The following is a 21,408-nucleotide window of genomic DNA, read 5'->3' on the forward strand; positions in this document are numbered from 1 at the left end:
AAATCGAACTACCATATGACCCAGCAATTCCACTACTGGGCATATACCCTGAGAAAACCATAATTCAAAAAGAGTCATGTACCAGAATGTTCATTGCAGCACTATTTACAATAGCCAGGACATGGAAGCCACCTAAGTGAATATCGACAGATGAATGGATAAAAAAGATGTGGCACATATATACAATTGGATATTAGCCATAAAAAGAAACGAAATTGAGGTATTTTTAGTGAGGTGCATGGACCTAGAGTCTGTTATACAGAGAGAAGTGAGAAAGAGAAAAACAAATACCGTATGCTATCACATACATATGGAATCTAAAAAAAAAAAGGTTCAGATGAACCTAGGGGCAGGACAGGAAGAAAGATGTAGCCATAGAGAATGGACTTGAGGACACGGAGAGGGGGAAGTATAAGCTGGGAGGAAGTGAGAGAGTAGCACTGACATATATACACTACCAAATGTAAAATAGATAGCTAGTTGGAAACAGCTGCATCGCATGGGGAGATCAGTTGGTGCTTTTTGACCACATAGAGGGGAGGGATAGGGAGGGTGGGATAGAGATGCAAGAGGGAGGGGATATGGGGATATATGTATACATATAGCTGATTCACTTTGTTATACAACAGATACTAACACAACATTGTAAAGCAATTATACTCCAATAAACATGTTAGAAAAATAATAAAGTAACAGAGTTAAGCAATAGAAGAAGTAAAAGGATTTTATAATTATTCCAAAAATTAGAAAGGGAGGGAAAGATAGGTGTGAACAATGCTGTCTTGTATTCATAGCATGAAGAAGTAATTTCTAAATTGGATAAATCAAGAAATAGCAATACAAGTATATTTTTAAATAGGAAAATAACCACTAAAGAATACAAATTAAACTGTTTAAACATAGATGCCTCTGAGAAATGCAAAACAAAACTATAATTTGGTACCACCTCACCTTGGTTAGAATGGCCATAATTAAAAAGTCTACAAATAACAACTGCTGGAGAGGCTGTAGAGAAAAGGGAACCCTCCTACACTGTTGGTGGGAATGTAAATTCCTGTAGCCACTATGGTGAACAGTACGGAGGGTACTCAAAAAACTAAAAATATAGTTGCCATTTTAGCCAGCAATCCCACTCCTAGGCATATATCTGGACAAAACTATAATTTGAAAAGATACATGCACTCCTAAGTTCATAGCAGCACTATTTATAATAGCCAAAACATGGAAACAACCTAATTGTCCACCAACAGATGAACAGATAAAGAAGATGCAGTACACACACACACACATACACACTGGAGTATTATTTGGCCATAAAAAAGAATGAAATAATGTCATTTGCAACAACATGGATGTACCTAGAGATTATTATACTAATTGAAGTAAGTGAGACAGAGAAAGACAAATACCATATGATATCACTTTATATGTGGAATCTTAAAAATGATACAAATGAACTTATATACAAAACAGAAATAGACTCAAAGACATAGAGAACAGACTTATAGTTGCCAAGGAGGGAGGGGTAGTTGGGGAGAGCTGGATTGGGAGTTTGGGACTAGCAGATGCAAACTATTATATATAGAATGGATAAACAACAAGGCCCTATTGTATAGCACTGGGAACTATATTTAAAACACTGTAACAAACCATAATGGAAAAGAAAAAAAAGACGCCTGTGAGAAGGAGGTAAAGAGTGGAGACTGCTGAGTTTCTTTACAGATGCTATTATACTATGGACAAAGAATGCCACCTGCCATATCAGCAAACAAAGGCTGTTGCAGCTAACAAGCCATCAGCCACTACAGCCGACCCCAAAGTTGAGCCCTGAAGGAACTCAGGATGGAAACAGGCAGGATGCCTGCCATTAAGCCATCAGCCATCAGCCACTGCATCCACCCGCAACTGTGTACCTTGAGGGGTTTCAGAATGGAGAAAAACATGATACTGGCCCTAGATAGTTAAGATGCATGTCAAACGAATGATTTCAATAAGCCCAGGCTCTTGCATCTTCCCATACACAGAAAATTCATGTTCTAAATTCATTAACCTGAGATGTCTAGTTTTCTTTAATTAACAGTAATCTGTTGATGTTCCAACTACTGATTTTTGTTGCAAAAACCCCTGTATATCTTGGCTCATCCCTCACCTCTTCACAGCAGTCCCTCAGAACTATCTGAGAGGTCACCTCCCGGGCTTGAGTCCTTAGAAAGTCCATCAAAAAAACATAATTCTCAACTTTTAGGTGGTGCATTTTTTCAGTCAGCAATACTATTTCACTTTAAATTATATATGTGTGTGTATGCTGTATATAATTTCAATCTTCAGAATGCAAAAACCAAACACTACGTTTTCAAAAACTAAGCACTGTAAAATAGTAATCTGATAAAACTGTAGATTACATATTAAAATTAGAAGAAAACAAATGCCCACCTAATTGCATAACTACCCAAACTACCACACAGAAGTTGAAAGACAAATCGTATTTAACTGGAAAAGTGAGATCTATCAAGTTTTAGCATAAAGAAGTGGTTTACTAACTTTTTAACTAATATTGTCCTGTTTAAAAAGAAATATTACCCCCAAAAATCCCCTATATAAAACAGATCAAAAGAAAACTGCTGTGCCTGAAGTAGAGAATTAGGAGCTCCAATCAAAAGTTTCCCCCTGGGAAAAACCCTCCGATAGAGATGATACCTGTGACGTCACCTGGCCCATGATTCCATGCTAGGAAAGTGAACCATCTGACAGCCACTTATAAGCTATTGTATAACAGAAGCTAGTGCCCAAGGTATCACCGATTGGCTAATCTGATGGGAACTGTTGTCTTTATGAAATGACTCAGTTACAAAATAGCCTTCTGAGATTCAGATTATTGAAAGAGCCTGTCTACTGGGGCCTAATCACCCAAGTTGAACTAACAACAGATGTGACTGGCCTGTAAATGAACTCTGCAAACAGGGCAACTTGCATAAGGCACCAAAACCATCCCTGAACAGCAGCTCAAAATCTGTCCATACAGGAGCAACAGGAGATTATCGAGTATCAAAAGTCACTCCCCGTTATGCTTGCCCCATCACTTTTCCACAAATTACACATAAGACATTTATTATTTCAAGAGTTTGTAGCATCAGTGTCATTTGAAGAGGATAATCCCATTTGAACGACCGGGTAAGTTTACTCAGAATGTGTCCCTTCTTACTTCCCAGAACTCTTATTCTACATCTTTTTTTTTGTTTGTTTCTATGACAAAAAGACAACTACCACATCCTGTGGAGCCAGACAGAGATCTAAACACCTAGTGACATGAAATCTCTCCATATACCAGTAGTCACCTGGGAAACAGTCATTGCCCCTACCCCTCTCTTTCTGCCTCATTCATAAATTTCTTTTCTGAATTTTTAAAATCAGAGTAAATCCATCATCAATGGGATAATTTCATGGAGAATATTCTATTCTCCCTGTTTTGCGGGCAGTAATAACAATGATAAGGAGGAGGAGGAAGAGGACGACGGTGACGACCACAGGAAACACTTATTTAACACTTATTATTGCCAGGTGCTGTTCTAAGAACTTTATATATGTTAAATAATTTAATTAATTCTATATCTATGTATATATAATTTTCTTCAAATGCTGCCTCCGGTTCATTTTAGACCCAGAGAGCCTATGCAATGGCAGGAGCTGTCTACCAAAGGTAGCTACTTTGACTAGTTCAGTGCTATCAAATAGAAATAAAATGCAAACCACATCTATAAATTTTAAAATTTCTAGTAGTCACATTAAAAAAGGAAAAACAGGTGAATTTAACTTGTGGCGCTTAAGAATAGAACAGCCATCTTAGGCTGGGGAGGTCCTTTCAAGATAAGAAAATAGCACCCTCCCTGCAAGTGAAATTACCAGCAGTCAAAAGCAGTTGGCATTCCAGGAAGATTGAGATACAACACACGCAGCCCAAACCACCATATGGGTGGAATATTAACCTAAGGGTGACCAGAATGGAACATAAAAGAAGCCCAGTTTCTCTCCCCTGGGGCAGACCCCCTCTTGGTCTCATATGGTGCTCCCTTGCAGTGTACTCAAAAAATGTCACTTTCTACACTCGCTTCTAACTAAGAAAATACTTTTACCACCAACATTGCCGGCACCAACACTGCACTCCGTGGCAAACTTAATAATATATTTTATTTAACCCAACATTTCACAAATAGTCTCATTTCAACATGTAATCAATATAAAATATTGAGATATTTTACATTTTTCATACTATGTTCAAAATCGAGTGCACTCCAACCACAATACTATGAGATTAGAAATCAATTACAGGAAAAAAAAACTATAAAAAAAACATATGGAGTCTAAAAAATATGATACTAAACAACCAATGGATCACTGAAGAACTGAAAGAGGAACTCAAAAAATACCTAGAGGCAAATGACAATGAAAACATGATGATCCAAAACCTATAAGACACAGCAAAAGCAGTTCTTAGAGGGAAGTTTACAGCAATAAAATCTTACCTCAGGAAAAAAGAAAAATCTCAAATAAACATCCTGACCTTACAGTTAAAGCAACTGGAGAAAGAAGAACAAACAAAACCAAAAGTTATTAGAAGGAAAGAAATCATAAAAATCAGAGCAGAAATAAATAAAATAGAGACAAAGACAACAATAGCAAGGATCAATGAAACTAAAATCTGGTTCGCTGAGAAGATAAAAAAAAATTGGTAAACCTTTAGCCAGACTCATCAAGAAAAAAAGAGAGAGGACTAAAATCAATAAAAATAGAAATGAAAAAGGAGAAGTTACAACTGACACCACAAAAATTCAAAGGATGTTAAAAGACAACTACAAGCAAATATACGCCAGTAAAATGGACAACTTAGAAGAAATGAACAAATTCTTAGAGAGGCACAACCTTCCAACACTGAACCAGGAAGAAATAGAAAATATGAACAGATCAGTCACAAATACTGAAATTGAAACTGTGATTTAAAAACTTCCAACAAACAAAAGTCCAGGACCAAATGGACTCTAGGCGAATTCTATCAAACATTTAGAGAAGAGTTAACACCTATACTTCTGAAACTATTCCAAAGAAATTGCAGAGCAAGGAAGACTCCCAAGCTCATGCTACGAGGACACCATCACCCTGATACCAAAACCAGACAGAGATATCACACAAAAAGAATATTACGGGCCAGTATCACTGATGAACATAGATCCAAAACTCCTCACCAAAATACTATCAAACCGAATCAACAACACATTGAAAGGATCATATACCATGACCAAGCGGGACTTATCCCAGGGATGCAAGAATTCTTCAATATATGCAAATCAATCAATGTGATATACTATATTAACAAATTAAAGAATAAAAACCATATGACTATGTTAATAGATACAGAAAAAGATGTTGACAGAATTCAACACCGATTTATGACAAAAACTCTCCAGAAAGTGGGCATAGAGGGAACCAACCTCAACATAATAAAGGCTATATATGACAAACCCACAGCAAACATTATTCTCAGTGGTGAAAACAAAGTATTTCCTCTAAAATCAGGATCAAGACAAGGGTCCCCACTCTCGCCACTATTATTCAACATAGTTTTGGAAGGCCAAGCCATGGCAATCAGAGAAGAAAAGGAAATAAAAGGAATCCAAATTGACAAAGAAGAAGTAAAACTGTCACTGTTTGCAGACGACATGATACTATACATAGAAAATCCTAAAGATTCCAACAGAAAACTACTAAAGCTCATCAGTGAATTTAGTAAAGTTGCAGGATACAAAATTAATACACAGAAATCTCTTGCAATCCTATACACTAACATGGAAAGATCAGAAAAATAAATTAAGGAAACAATCCCATTTACCATTGCAACAAAAAGAATAAAATATCTAGGAATAAACCTAGTTTCCGGTCCATGGCCCGGGGGTTGGGGACCCCTGCTCTATGACATAAATTATCAAGATCTTTTGACCCAACTCATAGAATAATGAAATTAAAAACAAAAATAAACAAATGGGACCTAATTAAAACCAAAAGATTTTGCAAAGAATAGGAAAACATGAATGAAATGAAAAGACAACCCACAGAATGGGAGAAAATATTTGCAAATGAAGCATCTAAGAAGGGATTAATCTCCAGAATATACAAACAGCTCATGCAGCTCAATATCAAAAAAACAATAACACAAATCAAAAAATGGGCCAGAGAACTAATTAGACATTTCTCCAAAGAAGACATACAGATGGCCAAGAGGCATATGAAAAATGCTCAACGTCACTAATTATTAGAGAAATGCAAATAAAAACTACAATGAGGTATCACCACACAGTGGTCAGAATGGTCATCATCAAAAAATCTACTAACAATAAATGCTGGAGAGGGTGTGGAGAAAAGGGAACCCTCTTGCACTGTTCGCGGGGATGTAAATTGGTACAGCCACTATGGTGAACATTATGGAGGTTCCTTAAAAAACTAAAAATAGAACTACCATATGACCCAGCAATCCCACTCCAAGGCAAATCCACGGAGAAAACCATAATTCGAAAAGATGCATGCACTCCGATGTTCACTGCATCACTATATACAATAGCCAGGACATGGAAGCAACCTAAATGTCCATTGACAGAGAAATGGATAAAGAAGATGTGGTACATTTATACTACGGAATATAACTCAGCCGTAAAAAAAAAAAACAAAATAATGACATTTGCAGCAACATGGATGGACCCAGAGACTGTCATATTGAGTGAAGTAAGTCAGACAGAGAAGGACAAATATCATATGATATTTCTTATATGTGGAATTTTAAAAAAATGGTACAAATGAACTTTTTTACAAAACAGAAATAGAGTTACAGATGTAGAAAACAATCATAGGGTTATCACCGGTGAAAGAGGGAGAGGGACAAATTAGGAGATTGAGATTGACATATGCACGCTACTATACATAAAATAGATAACGAATAAGGGTGTACTGTATAGCACAGGAAACTCTACTCAATACTCTGTAATGAGCTATATGGGAAAAGAATCTAAAAAAGAGTGGATATATGTATATGTATAACTGATTCATTTCACTATATAGCAGAAAGTAACACAGCATTGTAAATTAACTATACTCCAATAAAATTTTATTTTTAAAAATCGACTGTGTATTTTACATTTATGGCACACCAAATTCTGACTAGCTAATTTGTACATCTCAATAGATGCACATTTAGTTAATTACCTTTAGAATCTCAAACAGAATATTAGATTATGAGTTATTTGTCCATTGTTCTTATTGTACATATGAGAAAACTGAGGCCCAGGGAGAAGTGACATCTCTCATACACTGAAAGGAGACATAGACTTACAACCAGGAGAACTGAATTCATATCCAAGCTCTGCCACTTCCTTGTCGAGTGACCTTAGACGCCACAGGTCACTGAACCTTAGTTTCCTCATCTCTAAACAAGGGATAATAACCTGTACTTTACAGGGTTATCCGGGGCTTCAAATGAGAACATATAATTATATTTGTAAGGACCTAATAAAGCACGTACCAGTAAAATCACAGAGCCAGCTAGCAGCAGTGTATCAGTCTGGGGGCATCAGTCTAGGCCTAGTCAAGAGGTAGAAACCAGTACAAAGAATTACTGAGCTACAAACTTATTAAACTAAAATAAACTAACCATAAGATATAAGGAAACTATATATGGTACCCTAAGGCTGAAGTAAGGTACTCAAAGAAGGACAAATTTGGAAGGGGTTCAGATCTCACTGGAAGAGGTATAATCGAAGCCACTGAACAGCAGAGAAGTTTGCTGTTTTGGCCTGGTAGTCCACAGTCACTAAGTAAGCAGGAGGCAAGTCCAGAGTGTGGGTGGGAGGCAGAGAATCAGCAACCAGTGAAGCAGACAGAGAGGATGGGAACACTCTAGGTTTCAGGAAAGATTCATAGGGCCAGTAGGAACCTTCCAGAGCACAAGCAGGCGGTAATGGGGGCTGGCAGAGGAAGTGGAGAGCAGCACCTCTGTTATAAACCTTCAGTCAGCAGGTAGGCTATGTGCTGGTCCTACAGAAGGAAGCCCGAGGATAGCATGAGTGGAAAGGCCTTGAGGGAAAGACATATACTGAAAGACCTATAGAAAGGTTATCACCAGGCCAGGTGGAGGTTTCAAGGTCATTGAGGGACCCTGTACTGTGGGTATATGCCTGGATCAGAGCCCCACAGGATATCTCACTCCCTCTCTACCAACCCACCTATGCAGCAGCTAGAAACTACAGGACAATCCCTCCTCCTGCAATATCCCTCCAGCACCCTCTACTGAGAATGCTTAATATCTTGCTTATAGTAAAGGAGAGATGCTTAAAGGATTTCTGTCCATTTTAACAGAACAGGTATTGAAGAGGGTTGGAGCTAAGAGGCCATAAATTGATAACATACAGTGGTAGACTGGAAGCTAAGCTACAGTTTCTAGTACTTAGCTCAGGGCTGTTTCTACTACCTTAAATTTCACAACTGGGAGAATTCTAGACAGTTTCTTGAAAACTACTCTCACACTGAGCTGTTTACCTTCCTTATAGGTGTGCAGGGTGGTCCCACTGTTAGAGAAGTAGGAAAAAAGACTGATAGGAAGATGGGATTGGTTCAAGATGGCAGAGTAGAAGGACAGGCGCTCACTCCCTCTTGGAAGAGCACCGGAATCACAACTAACTGCTGAACAATCATTGACAGGAAGACACTGGAACTCACCAAAAAAGATTCCCCATGTGCAAAGACAAAGGAGAAGCCGCAATAAGATGGTAGGAGGGGCACAGTCACAAGAAAATCAAATCCCATAACCACTGGGTGGGTGACTCACAAACCAGAGAACAATTATACCACAGAAGTCCACCCACTGGAGTGAAGGTTCTGAGCCCCACATCAGCCTTGCCAACCTGGGGGTCAGGCAACAGGAGGAGGAATTCCCAGAGAATCAGACTTTGAAGGCTAGTGGGATTAGACTGCAGGATTTCAACAGGACTGGGGGAAACAGAGACTCAACTCTTGGAGGGCACACACAAAGTAGTGTACGCATCAGGACCCAGAGGGAAGGAGCAGGAGACTGAACCAGAACAACCTGCTAGTGTTGTGGGTTCTCCTGCAGAGGCGGGGGATGGCTGTGGTTCACCACAGGGACGGGACACTGGCAACAGGGGTTCTGGGGGTGCTCCTTGGCGTGAGCCCTCACCGAGTCTGCCAATGGCCCCACCAGGGAGCCTGTAGCCTCCAGTGCTGGGCTGCCTCAGGCCAAAAAACTAACAGGGAGGGAAACCAGTCCCACCCATAAGCAGACAAGTAGATTAAAGTTTTACTGAGCTCGGCCCACCAGAGTAACACCCAGCTCTACCCACCACGAGGCCCTCCCATCAGGAAGCTTGCACACGCCTCTTAGATAGCCTCATCTACCAGAGGGCAGACAGCAGAGGCAAGAAGAACTACAATCCTGCAGCCTGTGGAACGAAAACCACATTCACAGAAAGATAGACAAAATGAAAAGGCAGAGGGCTATGTACCAGATGAAGGAACATGATAAAATCCCAGAAAAACAACTAAATGAAGTGGAGATAGGCAACCTTCCAGAAAAAGAATGCAGAATAATGATAGTGAAGATGATCCAGGACCTCGAAAAAAGAATGGAGGCAAAGATCGAGAAGATTCAAGAAATGTTTAAAAAAGACCTAGAAGAAGTAAAGAACAAACAAACAGAGACGAACAATACAGTAACTGAAAAGAAAAATAGACTAGAAGGAATCCATAGCAGAATAACGGAAGCAGAAGAATGGATAAGTGACCTGGAAGACAGAATGGTGGAATTCATGCTGTGGAACAGAATAAAGAAAAAAGAACGAAAATAAGTGAAGACAGCCTAAGAGACCACTGGGACAACATTAAACACACCAACATTCGCATTATAGGGGCCCCAGAAGGAGAAGAGAGGGAGAAAGGACCCGAGAAAATATTTGAAGACATTATAATCAAAAACTTCCCTAACATGGGAAAGGAAAAAGCCACCCAAGTCCAGGAAACGTAGAGAGTCCCAGGCAGGAAAAACCCAAAGAGAAACACACCGAGAAACATAGTAATCAAATTGACAAAACTTGACAAAGAAAAATTATTGAAAGCAACAAGGGAAAAAGGACAAATAATATACAAGGGAACTCCCATAAGGTTAACAGTTCATTTCTCAGCAGAAACTCTAAAAGCCAGAAGGGAATGGCATGATATATTTAAAGTGATGAAAGGGAAGAACCGACAGCTAAGATTATTCTACCTGGCAAGGATCTCATTCAGATTCGACAGAGGAATCAAAAGCTTTACAGACAAGCAAAAGCTAAGAGAATTCAGCACCACCAAACCAGCTCTACAACAAATGCTACAGGAACTTCTCTAAGAGGGAAACACAAGAGAAGAAAAGGACCTACAAAACAAACCCAGAACAATTAACAAAAAGGCAATAGGAACATATATATCGAAAATTACCTTAAATGTAAGTGGATTAAATGTGCCAACCAAAAGACATAGACTGGCTGAATGGATACAAAAACAAGACCCGTATATATGCTGTCTACAAGAGACCCACTTCAGACCTAGGGACACATACAGACTGAAAGTGAGGGGATGGAAAAAAATTCTGTGCAAATGGATATCATAAGAAAGCTGGACTAGCAATACTCATACCAGATAAAAGAGACTTTAAAATAAAGAACGTTACGAGACAAGGAAGGACACTACATAATGATCAAGGGATCAATCCAAGAAGAAGATATAACAATTATAAATATATATGCACCTAACATAGGAGCACCTCAATACATAAGGCAAATGCTAACAGCTATGAAAGAGGAAATCGAGAGTAGCACAGGAATACTAGGGGACTTTAACACCTCACTTACACCAAAGGACAGATCATCCAGAAAGAAAATTAATAAGGAAACACAGGCTTTAAATTACAAAATAGACCAGATGATTTAATTGATACTTATAGGACATTCCATCTGAAAACAGCAGATTACACTTTCTTCTCAGGTGCACACAGAACCTTATCCAGGATTGATCACATCTTGGGTCACTAATCAAGCCTCGGTAAATTTAAGAAAATTGAAATTGTATCAAGTATCTTTTCCGACCGCAACTCTATGAGATTAGAAATCAATCACAGGGAAAAAAACGTAAAAAACACAAACACATAGAGGCTAAACAATATGTTACTAAATAACCAAGAGATCACTGAAGAAATCAAAAAATACCTAGAGACAAAGGGCAATGAAAACACGACGATCCAAAACCTATGGGATGCAGCAAAAGCAGTTCTAAGAGGGAAGCTGATAGCAAATACAATCCTACCTCAAGAAACAAAGAAAAAAAAAACTCAAACAATCTAACCTTACATCAAAAGGAACTAGAGAAAGAAGAACAAACAAAACCCAAAGTTAGCAGAAGGAAAGATATCATAAAGACCAGAGCAGAAATAAATGAAATAGAAACAAAGAAAACAATAGCAAAGGTCAATGAAACTAAAAGCTGGTTCCTTCAGAAGATAAACAAAATTGATAAACCATTAGCCAGACTCATCAAGAAAAAGAGGGAGAGGACTCAAATCAATAAAATCAGAAATGAAAAAGGAGAAGTTACAACAGACACCGCAGAAATACAAAGCATCCTAAGAGACTACTACAAGCAACTCTATGCCAATAAAATGGACAACCTGGAAGAAATGGACAAATTTTTAGAAGGGTATAACCTTCCAAGACTGAACCAGGAAGAAATAAAAAATATGAACGGACCCATCACAAGTAATGAAAATGAAACTGTGATTAAAACTCTTCCAACCAACAAAAGTCCAGGACCAGATGGCTTCACAGGTGAATTCTATCAAACATTTAGAGAAGAGATAACACCCATCCTTCTCAAACTCTTCCAAAAAATTGCAGAGGAAGGAACACTCCCAAACTGATTCTACGAGGCCACCATCCCCCTCATACCAAAACCAGACAGAGATACTGCAAAAAAACAAAATTACAGACCAGTATCACTGATGAATATAGATGCCAAAATCCTCAACAAAATACTAGCAAACAGAATCCAACAACACTTTAAAAGGGCCATACACCAATTTCAATTGGGATTTATCCCAGGGATGCAAGAATTCTTCAGTATACGTTAATCAATCAATGTGATACACCATAATAACAAATTGAAGTATAAAAACCATATGATAATGTCAATAGATGCAGAAAAAGCTTTTGAAAAAATTCAACACCCATTTATGATAAAAGCTCTCCAGAAAGTGGGCATAAAGGAAACCTACTTCAACATAATAAAGGCCATATACGACAAACCCACAGCAAGTATCATTCTCAACGGTGAAACACTGAAGGTGTTTCCTCTAAGATCAGGAACAAGACAAGGATATCCACTCTTGCCACTATTATTCAACATAGTTTTGGAAGTCTTAGCCACAGCAGTCAGAGAAAAAAGATAAATAAAAGGAATCCAAATTGGAAAAGAAGAAGTAAAACTGTCACTGCAGATGACATGACACTATACATAAAGAATCCTAAAGATGCCACCAGAAAACTACTAGAGCTAATCAGTGAATTTGGTAAAGTTGCAGGATACAAAATTAATACACAGAAATCTCTTTCATTCCTATACACTAACAACAAAAGGTCAGAAAGAGACATTAAGGAAACAATCCCATTCACCATTGCAACAAACAGAATAAAATACCTAGTAATAAACCTACCTAAAGAGGTAAAAGACCTGTACTCAGAAAACTATACGATACTGATGAAAGAAATCAAAGATGACACAAACAGATGGAGAGGAATACCATGTTCTTGGACTGGAAGAATCAATATTGAGAAATGACTATACTACCCCAAGCAATCTCCAGATTCAATGCAATCCCTAACAAATTATCAATGCCATTTTTTACAGAACTAGAACAAAAAATCTTAAAATTTGTATGGAGACACAAAAGACCCCAAATAGCCAAAGCAAGCTTTAGGGAAAAAAACGGAGGTGGAGGAATCAGGCTCCCTGACCTCAGACTATACTACAAAGCTACGGTAATAAAGACAATATGGTACTGGCACACACATAGAAATATAGATCAATGGAACAGGATAGAAAGCGTAGAGATAAACCCACAAACCTATGGTCAATTAATCTATGACAAAGGTGGCAAGTATATACAATGGAGAAAAGACAGTTTCTTCAATAACTGTTGCTGGGAAAATGGACAGCTACATGGAAAAGAATTAAGTCAGAACACTCCCCAACACCATAAACAAAAATAAACTCAAAATGGATTAAAGACCTAAATATAAGACCGGACACTTTAAAACTCATAGAGGAAAACATAGAAAGAACACTGTTGGACATAAATCACAGCAAGATCTTTTTTGACCCACCTCCTGGAGTAATGGAAATAAAAACAAATATAAACAAATGGGACCTAATGAAACTTAAAAGCTTTTGCACAGCAAAGGAAACTATAAACAAGGCAAAAAGACAACCTTCAGAATGGGAGATAATATTTGCAAATGAATCAACAGACAAAGGATTAATCTCCAAAATATATAAACAGCTCATGCAGCTCAATATTAAAGAAACATAGAACCCAATCAAAAAATGGATAGGAGATCTAAATAGACATTTGTCCAAAGAAAACATACAGATGGCCAAGAGGCACGTGAAAAGCTGCTCAACATCACTAATTATTAGAGAAATGCAAATCAAAATTACAATGAGGTATCACCTCACACCAGTTAGAATAGGCATCATCAGAAAATATATAAACAACGAATGCTGGAGAGGGTGTGAAGAAAAGGGAACCCTCTTGCATTGTTGGTGGGAAAGTAAATTGATACAGCCCCTATGGAGAACAGTATGGAGGTTCCTTAAAAATCTAAATATAGAATTACCATATGACCCAGCAATTCCACTACTGGGCATATACCCCGAGAAAACCACAATTCAAAAACACGCATGTTCATTGTTCATTGCAGCACTATTTACAATAGCCAGGTCATGGAAGCAACCTAAATGCCCATTGACAGACGAATGGATAAAGAAGTTGTGGTAAATATATACAATGGAATATTACTCAGCCACAAATAGGAACGAAACTGGGTCATTTGTAGAGACGTGGATGGAGCTAGAGACTGTCATACAGAGTGAAGCAATTCAGAAAGAGAAAAACAAATATCGTACATTAACACATATATATGGAATCTAGAAAAATGGTACAGATGAACAGCACTGCAAGGCAGAAATAGAGACACAGATGTAGAGAACAAACGTATGGAAACCAAGGGGGGAATGTGGGGGGATGAATTGGGAGATTGGGATTGACATATATACACTAACATATATGAAATAGCTAATAAGAACCTGCTGTATAAAAAAATTTTTTTTAAACGGTGCATTTTGAAAAAACAAATAGAAACATTCATATGATCCATCAATATCACTTCAGGAATGTATCTTAAGGAGATGATTAGACAAGTTTGGAAATCTGTATGTAAAAGGATGTTCACTACAATGTTTTTTTATGATAGTAAAAAAAAAAGACAGAAAAAACCTAAATGACCAACAATTGAGAAATGCATTAATGGGTTATGGCACAGCTATTTAATGGAATATTATATTGTATGTAGCCACTTTAAAAAAAAAAAAGACTAATAGGAATTTCACCTTTCTGAGGCTCAGTTTCTTCATTGGGATAGTGAATAATATACATCCTACCTCACAGGTTTACTGTAAGAATTAAGGAAGACTGAATATGTAAAATCCCCAGCCCAGGCATGGGACATAGGAATTACATAACAGAAATTTTTTTCCTTTCCCTTAGATGACATGAAGTCAACCACTGAAGCATATTCTTACTTTCATTTTTCCTATTCTCACCGGGAATGAAAGAAAACCAGATGTAAGGGTTTTCCCATCATCTGTCCTTCTTCATCCCCTTAATCAGTGTTATGTTAACAACTGTCATGTCACTTAACAAGTAGCTAATTATTTTCATACCACACTTGTGATTTTAAAGGCTCTTTTTTCCTTCAATTATACATTTTCCCAATTAAGTATTTAATGATGAACTGAGTGGAATCCAGAATTGCTGGCCTATCCAGAGAACTCACTTTGCTTGAATGCCAGTTACTCACATAATGCCATGTCAACCTGACTGATGATACCAGGCAATGGAAAGCACATCCACTAGTCTGCTCTTTCTTCTCATAACTTGCTACTTTCATAGCCTCATCCAAAATGCTTGTCAAGGTATTCCATATGATAACCACTGTGCAGTGTGTTCTTAGTCCTAAAAGGGCCAGATGCTTGGTCAAGAATCTACATTTAGTTCTGGTAGGCTGTCTTGGTCACATGTTACATACATATTGGAGCTCACAAGATAGGCCTACACCTAGATGTAAAGAATAAACTTAACAATTATTCATACCCCTTCATGAGACACTGGGGAATCAGAGAGATCCATGGGAATCTGACATTATCTGGTACAATGCTGCCCTGTCCAATACAGTAGCCACTAGCCACATGTGACTCACTGAGCATTTGAAATGTGACTAGCATGACTGAGAAACTGAGTTGTTAATTTTATTTTCTTTATATAGCTTGTGTCTACCATATTGGACAGCATAGATCTAGACAGAATAGTTTAAAGGAAAGAATGTGGGATTTGAAGCTAAATAGATCCTCAGGTTTAAATCTTGTCAACTGTTAATTCCTAACTATATAGCTATAACTTTGATCATGTTCTTTATCTTGTTCAAACCTCAGTTGCGTGATTTGTAAAATGCGGTTAATACCAGAACCTCACAGGGTTGTTGTGATTAGAGAATGAATGTAAAACACCTAGCCCGGGGCTCATCACATGATAAGTCAGCTTTAAATAATAGCTATTTATCAAGCTCCCCATTTTCCATATGGAGAAACTGAAGCTCCAAAAGAAGTGTCTTGTCCACAGTTACAGAGCTAGTTGGAAGCACAGTCAGGAGCCAAATCCAGATTGTCTCACTTTTTTTGATAATGAGTTTTCCTATAGAGACGAATCCTCCTCACCCCTGAAGAGTGAAGGGTGGTAGCCCAAACAACTACTCAACTGCTATAAAAAATATCTTATACATGTAGAGAAAATGTACCTTTGTGAAGCCTATTTGTTCCTTCCGGAAATTTTCCAGGGGTTTGATCAGCAAATCACTAGCATTGTGTACCTAGAGAAAAAGAAAGAACACGCAAAATAACTTGTAGATTAGCAAGGTTCAGATTCAACATTCATCGTTACTAGGGTATTTCCTTGTAATACACCATCCTGCAAAATGTTAACTAGTTTGCTGGTTTGTTGGGTTTTGTTACTGTTTTTCCCATATTGGTCTTTTAAAAACAAATGCTTTGACGATTACCTTAAGTGAATACCATGGGAGACAGCACAGGGGAGCATTTTTCTCAAGGACAAGAGCCCTTCCTGTGGGGGAGAAGATGAGAGTGTGGGTTCTCCAGTCATAGAAACCGGGGTTCAAATTCCAGCTGTGCCACTTAAAGTAATTTGCCACTCCAAACCTTTGTCAAATAGGATCATCACAGCACCTATCTTGTAGACAAAGTACCTAGCACAGAGTAAACACTCATTGTGGAAACTGGGAAGGAGTCAGAGAAACCACCCGATCTCTTGAATTCTAAGATTCATATTTTAACATTTCTGAAATCACCATGCATCATAGTTTGTCAGTGTTTTCCCTTCTTAGCAGCACATAACATAATGACTCATCTAACAATCAATGACATCTTGGATTTAATGAGGGAATTACTCCCTAACCCTGGAGCAGTTGAGTAACTGACCTAGCTTTATGCAAACTGGCAGTATCACCTGGGATCTTGTTAGAAATGCAGAATCTCAGCCTCCACCCCAGACCTATCAAATAAGAATCCTTATTTTAACAAGGGCCTTAGGTAATTTGTGTGTACACTCAAGTTTTAAAAGCACTGTTCTAGCTTTTTGTTTAATTTGTTTTAAGTTGGAGCTATTGGTATAATTAGACATTTGGATTCATTTCCTTAACTACTCACCAAAACTTTATTCTGTCATTAAACATATAATGGCAAATTGGGATTAAGTTGATGCTTTCAAATCTTTCAATGTTTATGATGTATCTGGGAATTAATATAACTGTACATGGAAATCAAAATCTGTGAAAATCAGAGATAATATTAATACCAAAGTTGGAGAGGTGTGGAATCAAGTTTTAATTTGAAAAAATCAACTTTTTCTCCTAAAAAAATAATCAAATGCTGTGAGAGGAAATGAAAGAAGAAACATTAGGGGCATTTCTCTGTAACTTTACTGGTAGTCTGATCTGAGTTTTTAATCGATAAATATCCAGGGTCATGCCCAGAAACAGACACAGGAAGCCTGAAGTATATGTGGAAAAGAGAAGAGAAAGGGAATGGAAAATACATGAAAAGTCCAATTGCACCAAGAGCAAATCATTTCATGGGAGGCAAATGAGTTAGCAGGAATAGCATCAGGAAAAATCCCAGTATAAATTGTTTCCAGCCCTGCCCTGGTGTGTCATAAAACCAGAACATTTCCCTCAGAACTAGGAGTGTATTACAGCATCACAGAGAATACTGGACCAGGCCTTCTAACAACCTAACTGTAAGTTCAGAACCTGACAGGAACAGCCTGCCCAGGTACTAAAATTACTGGCATTAATATGGTGTTGGAAAAATAAAAAATATCATATCCAAATTGAATCCCTTGCACAGTGGACAGGTAGAGATATACAAAGCTTTGTCTTCATGTAAACCTCTTGGGAGATTTCATCTATCCAACGCAACAAGTGGGGTTTGTTTCTTCAGAGGTGCAAATTAGCTGCACTTTAATTTGGATCCATTACAAGACAAGAAAATGAGGGACTGGCTTCGTTATCAGATGAGACAAAGTGTCAGTAAGACAAGATATGTCTTTATAACAAAAATAGAATAGAGAGTAGAAAGCCAGTTTTGACCAGTTCTGTATTCTCCAGAGTAAGAAGCAATTTTTAAACTACCAACAAAAAGCAACACAAATTGAGGCATTAATACATATTGTATCCAAGTCCTACAGGCACTTTGGACCACTTGTTTTCTATCCAGGTATGATTCAACGTTCAACTAAATGGGCAAGCTCTCATCCAATCAAAGCTCCATGATGTCAAAAATAGACACCAGTGACTATCCTTGATTGAAAACAATAATTATCTTACTAAAAGTACCAGCCTGTCTCCTTTGCCCAATACACTCTACATTTCCATGGATTGTGAACTATGTGATATCAACTTTGTGTACCCACCTGGAAATAAACTAAGTTATTCGTGTCATAGATTACATACAGGGAATACTTTTTCTTCTTTACTATTGTGGAAGTTTTAAAACATGACCACAAATTCTATGATACTCCTCACATTGAGAAGGAAGGTCTCCATCCCCTCTACCTTGAATATGAGTGGGTTTGTTACTGCTTTGAACAAACACAGTACAGCAGAAGGGATACTACATGACATCCCAGGCTAGGTCATAAAAGGCCAGTAACTTCCACCTGGTTCCCTTGGAACACTCCCCATGAGCCCTGAGCCACAATGTAAAAAGTTGGACTACCCTGGGACTACCAAGCTAGAGAGGCCAAATGTAGACATTCTCGTCAAAAGACCTGCTGAGCCCAGCCTTCCAGTCATCTCACTAAGGTGCCAGATATGTGAGTGAAGCTATTTTGCACTCTCCATATCACCCCACCTCCAAGGTGAATACCACCACATAGAGCAGAAGAATCTCTGAGCTGACCCCTGCATGAATTCCTGACCCACAAAACCATGAGATAAAATTAAATAGTTTTAGTTTAAGTCACCACGTTTTGGAATAGGGTGTTATGTAGCAATAGATAATTAGAAAAACTATTTCCAGTTTCACAAAGATAACACAAAAGTAGCCAATTGGGAAACATTGAGGAAGTTTGTCTTTGAATAAGAAGTGAACATGCCACTTCTAAAGAGAGTAATATGTGTCAAGCCTCTGTATGGATATTCAGCTGAGCCCTTGCATATGCAGGCACCACAAGGATGGTACAGGTGCCAGTTTTTCATGTTCCGCGGGGGATTTTCTTGCATAAGTAAGTGTGCCAGTAACTTCTCACAGTGTTCATAAGGCTACTATTTTTACGTTTGGCCCTGTCCCAGTCTAGAAAAGTAGTACATGGTTCACTTAAATTGGAGTCGAGAGTTTTCCTTAATCGCATTGGCAATACTGCTCTCTGTCTCCTACAACACAAATAGATACTCTGAACCTTTTCCTCTCTTTAACATTCATTGGTTATTATACTAATTTCTGCCAGAACATAGAGCTAGAAATGTAGGGAAATGTCACACTGAGGATTGGCTCTTCTTTCTTTCCCATTCAGCTTTACCTTTAAACTCCTTAGAAATATAATAATTACTCAGAAAAGCCCTTTTAAGTAAACTTGGCCTTTATTCCCTTTCTGATCACTGCATTCATTTTGTGAGCTCTCTAGGACAAAAGCTCCTGCCTACTATATCACAGTAGAAGCCCCAGCATAAGTGACATTCTAAACACATTAGTGAGTTTATCTAAAATCTGGTTCCGAATGAATAAAACCGAACTAGATAGGCCACTTACTAAAATAGAGATGGCATTCAATCCAGTAGTGAAGAATTGCTCAGGAATCTTTGATGGTTAACCAATTACCAAAAGAAGGCATTGAGGGTACACTGTTTTAGGTCATTCTTGGCAATCCTCAAAGAAAGACCTTACCATTGCCAACAGAGTCCCCTTCAGAGTTAGAAAGGCATCTAGGCAAGTCTCCTATCGTTAATCATACAGAAAGTCTGTTATCCAGACTTTTAAAGGTCACTTTCAGAGGTACTACAACCTCCCCCACTGTACTTTTTAAGAAATAAAAGCGGGGATGCTCCTCTTCATTTATTCCCTCCATAGTTTCCTCAACAATTTAAAATTCATTTACGAGAATGACTAGACATCTGCAGTTGTCACATGCTAGGGCTATGAACTTCCTTCATGTTCTACTAAAGCTTCTTTGGGCCTCTTTTTATAGAAATGATAAAAAGCTGTTTAACATCTACCATATTAAGGTACAGGAGTCCTTCTACCACAGTTCCAGGAAATGAGAGAGGTGCAGTCAAGCAACGATTCCTGGCATGTTGTAAAAGGCCTTCATTGAGCCTAACCTACACAGCATTCCTGTAATTAAATGGGAAATGGGGAGCCAATACTCAAGACATGACTGAAGAATTGAGGGAACAAAAGGGCACAACATAATTAAAGACAGAAGAAAATGAGTCAGTCCTGTGGAAAACAGCCAGCAAGTATGGTGAGAAAAACATCTCAAAAGGTGAATTCTTCTTCAATATTTTAGAGTTTTGTAATTGGGTAAATAAAAGAGATCAAGAAACAACTAGGGCTGAAGAGTTGTACAGCTGACATTTCTAGTGGTATCTGAATGAAATAGGGGTGAATGCCTTTGAGATCAACATCGGTAGCAGTCCACAAACTCTTATGACAGAAGAAAATATTTAGTAGAGTGTGGATTAGCTAGTGGGGCATCTAACAGGCTCTGGGAAAACTACCCATATTGGCCTCTCTTAACTATCATTAGAAGCAAATCTCTTAAATGAAGAAAATTCCCAAGTCAAATTTCCACAAGCCAAATCTTGGGGGCAACAAAAGATAACTAGAAACATTTATATAATCAGTGCTTTTTGCTATTATAAAACCCTACCATATTCATTTTATCATTTGGAGTACTTACAACAAACTTGGAAGGTGGGAATTTTTTCTCATTCTACATATAAAGGAAGAGAGACTAGAAGAAATAAAGTGATTAGTGTGAAGTCACAAATAAGTTAGTGGCACAGCCACTATTAGCACCTAAAGATCTAATTTCCCAGATTTAAGGGCCCTGCCTTCAATCCTAACTCTCTAGGAGCTGAGATGAAACGGTAGCAGTATTCTGAGAAGCCAGTACCACCCTGTTGAAAAGGAAGAGTGATTACAGATTAAAGAACTCTTGCTATTGGAATAAATGGGTTTAACAAAACTGAGCTGCCAATACAAAGTCATCCAACGAGAGAAAGGGAAGATAGACCACTTTGTTGTCCTTGTTTCCACTTGACCCACATGCTCCTAATAAAAATAAATATTGACCAACATAGGTACTTCTACATTTAAGTCTCAGCTCTGGTGTGTGGCCAAGGACCTTCATTTTTAACAATTTCCCAGGTGACACTGGTGGTACAGGTCTAGGGACCACACAAAAAGATTATTTATTCAACT

At 38.0% G+C, this 21,408-nt stretch overlaps 1 protein-coding gene across 2 annotated transcripts in view; it reads right to left on the minus strand.

Moving 5' to 3' along the window:
• The window catches only part of OPHN1 (oligophrenin 1), a 611,104-nt gene that overhangs the window by 354,204 nt on the left and 235,492 nt on the right, over window positions 1-21,408 (minus strand). For both annotated transcript variants that reach the window (XM_068533583.1, XM_068533582.1), the window contains exon 5: window positions 16,209-16,280. In XM_068533583.1, coding sequence (XP_068389684.1) covers window positions 16,209-16,280 — 72 coding nt within the window. The remainder of the gene's footprint in view (window positions 1-16,208; window positions 16,281-21,408) is intronic.

The sequence above is a fragment of the Eschrichtius robustus genome, chromosome X (assembly GCF_028021215.1).
Source record: "Eschrichtius robustus isolate mEscRob2 chromosome X, mEscRob2.pri, whole genome shotgun sequence".
Classification (NCBI taxonomy): Eukaryota; Metazoa; Chordata; class Mammalia; order Artiodactyla; family Eschrichtiidae; genus Eschrichtius; species Eschrichtius robustus.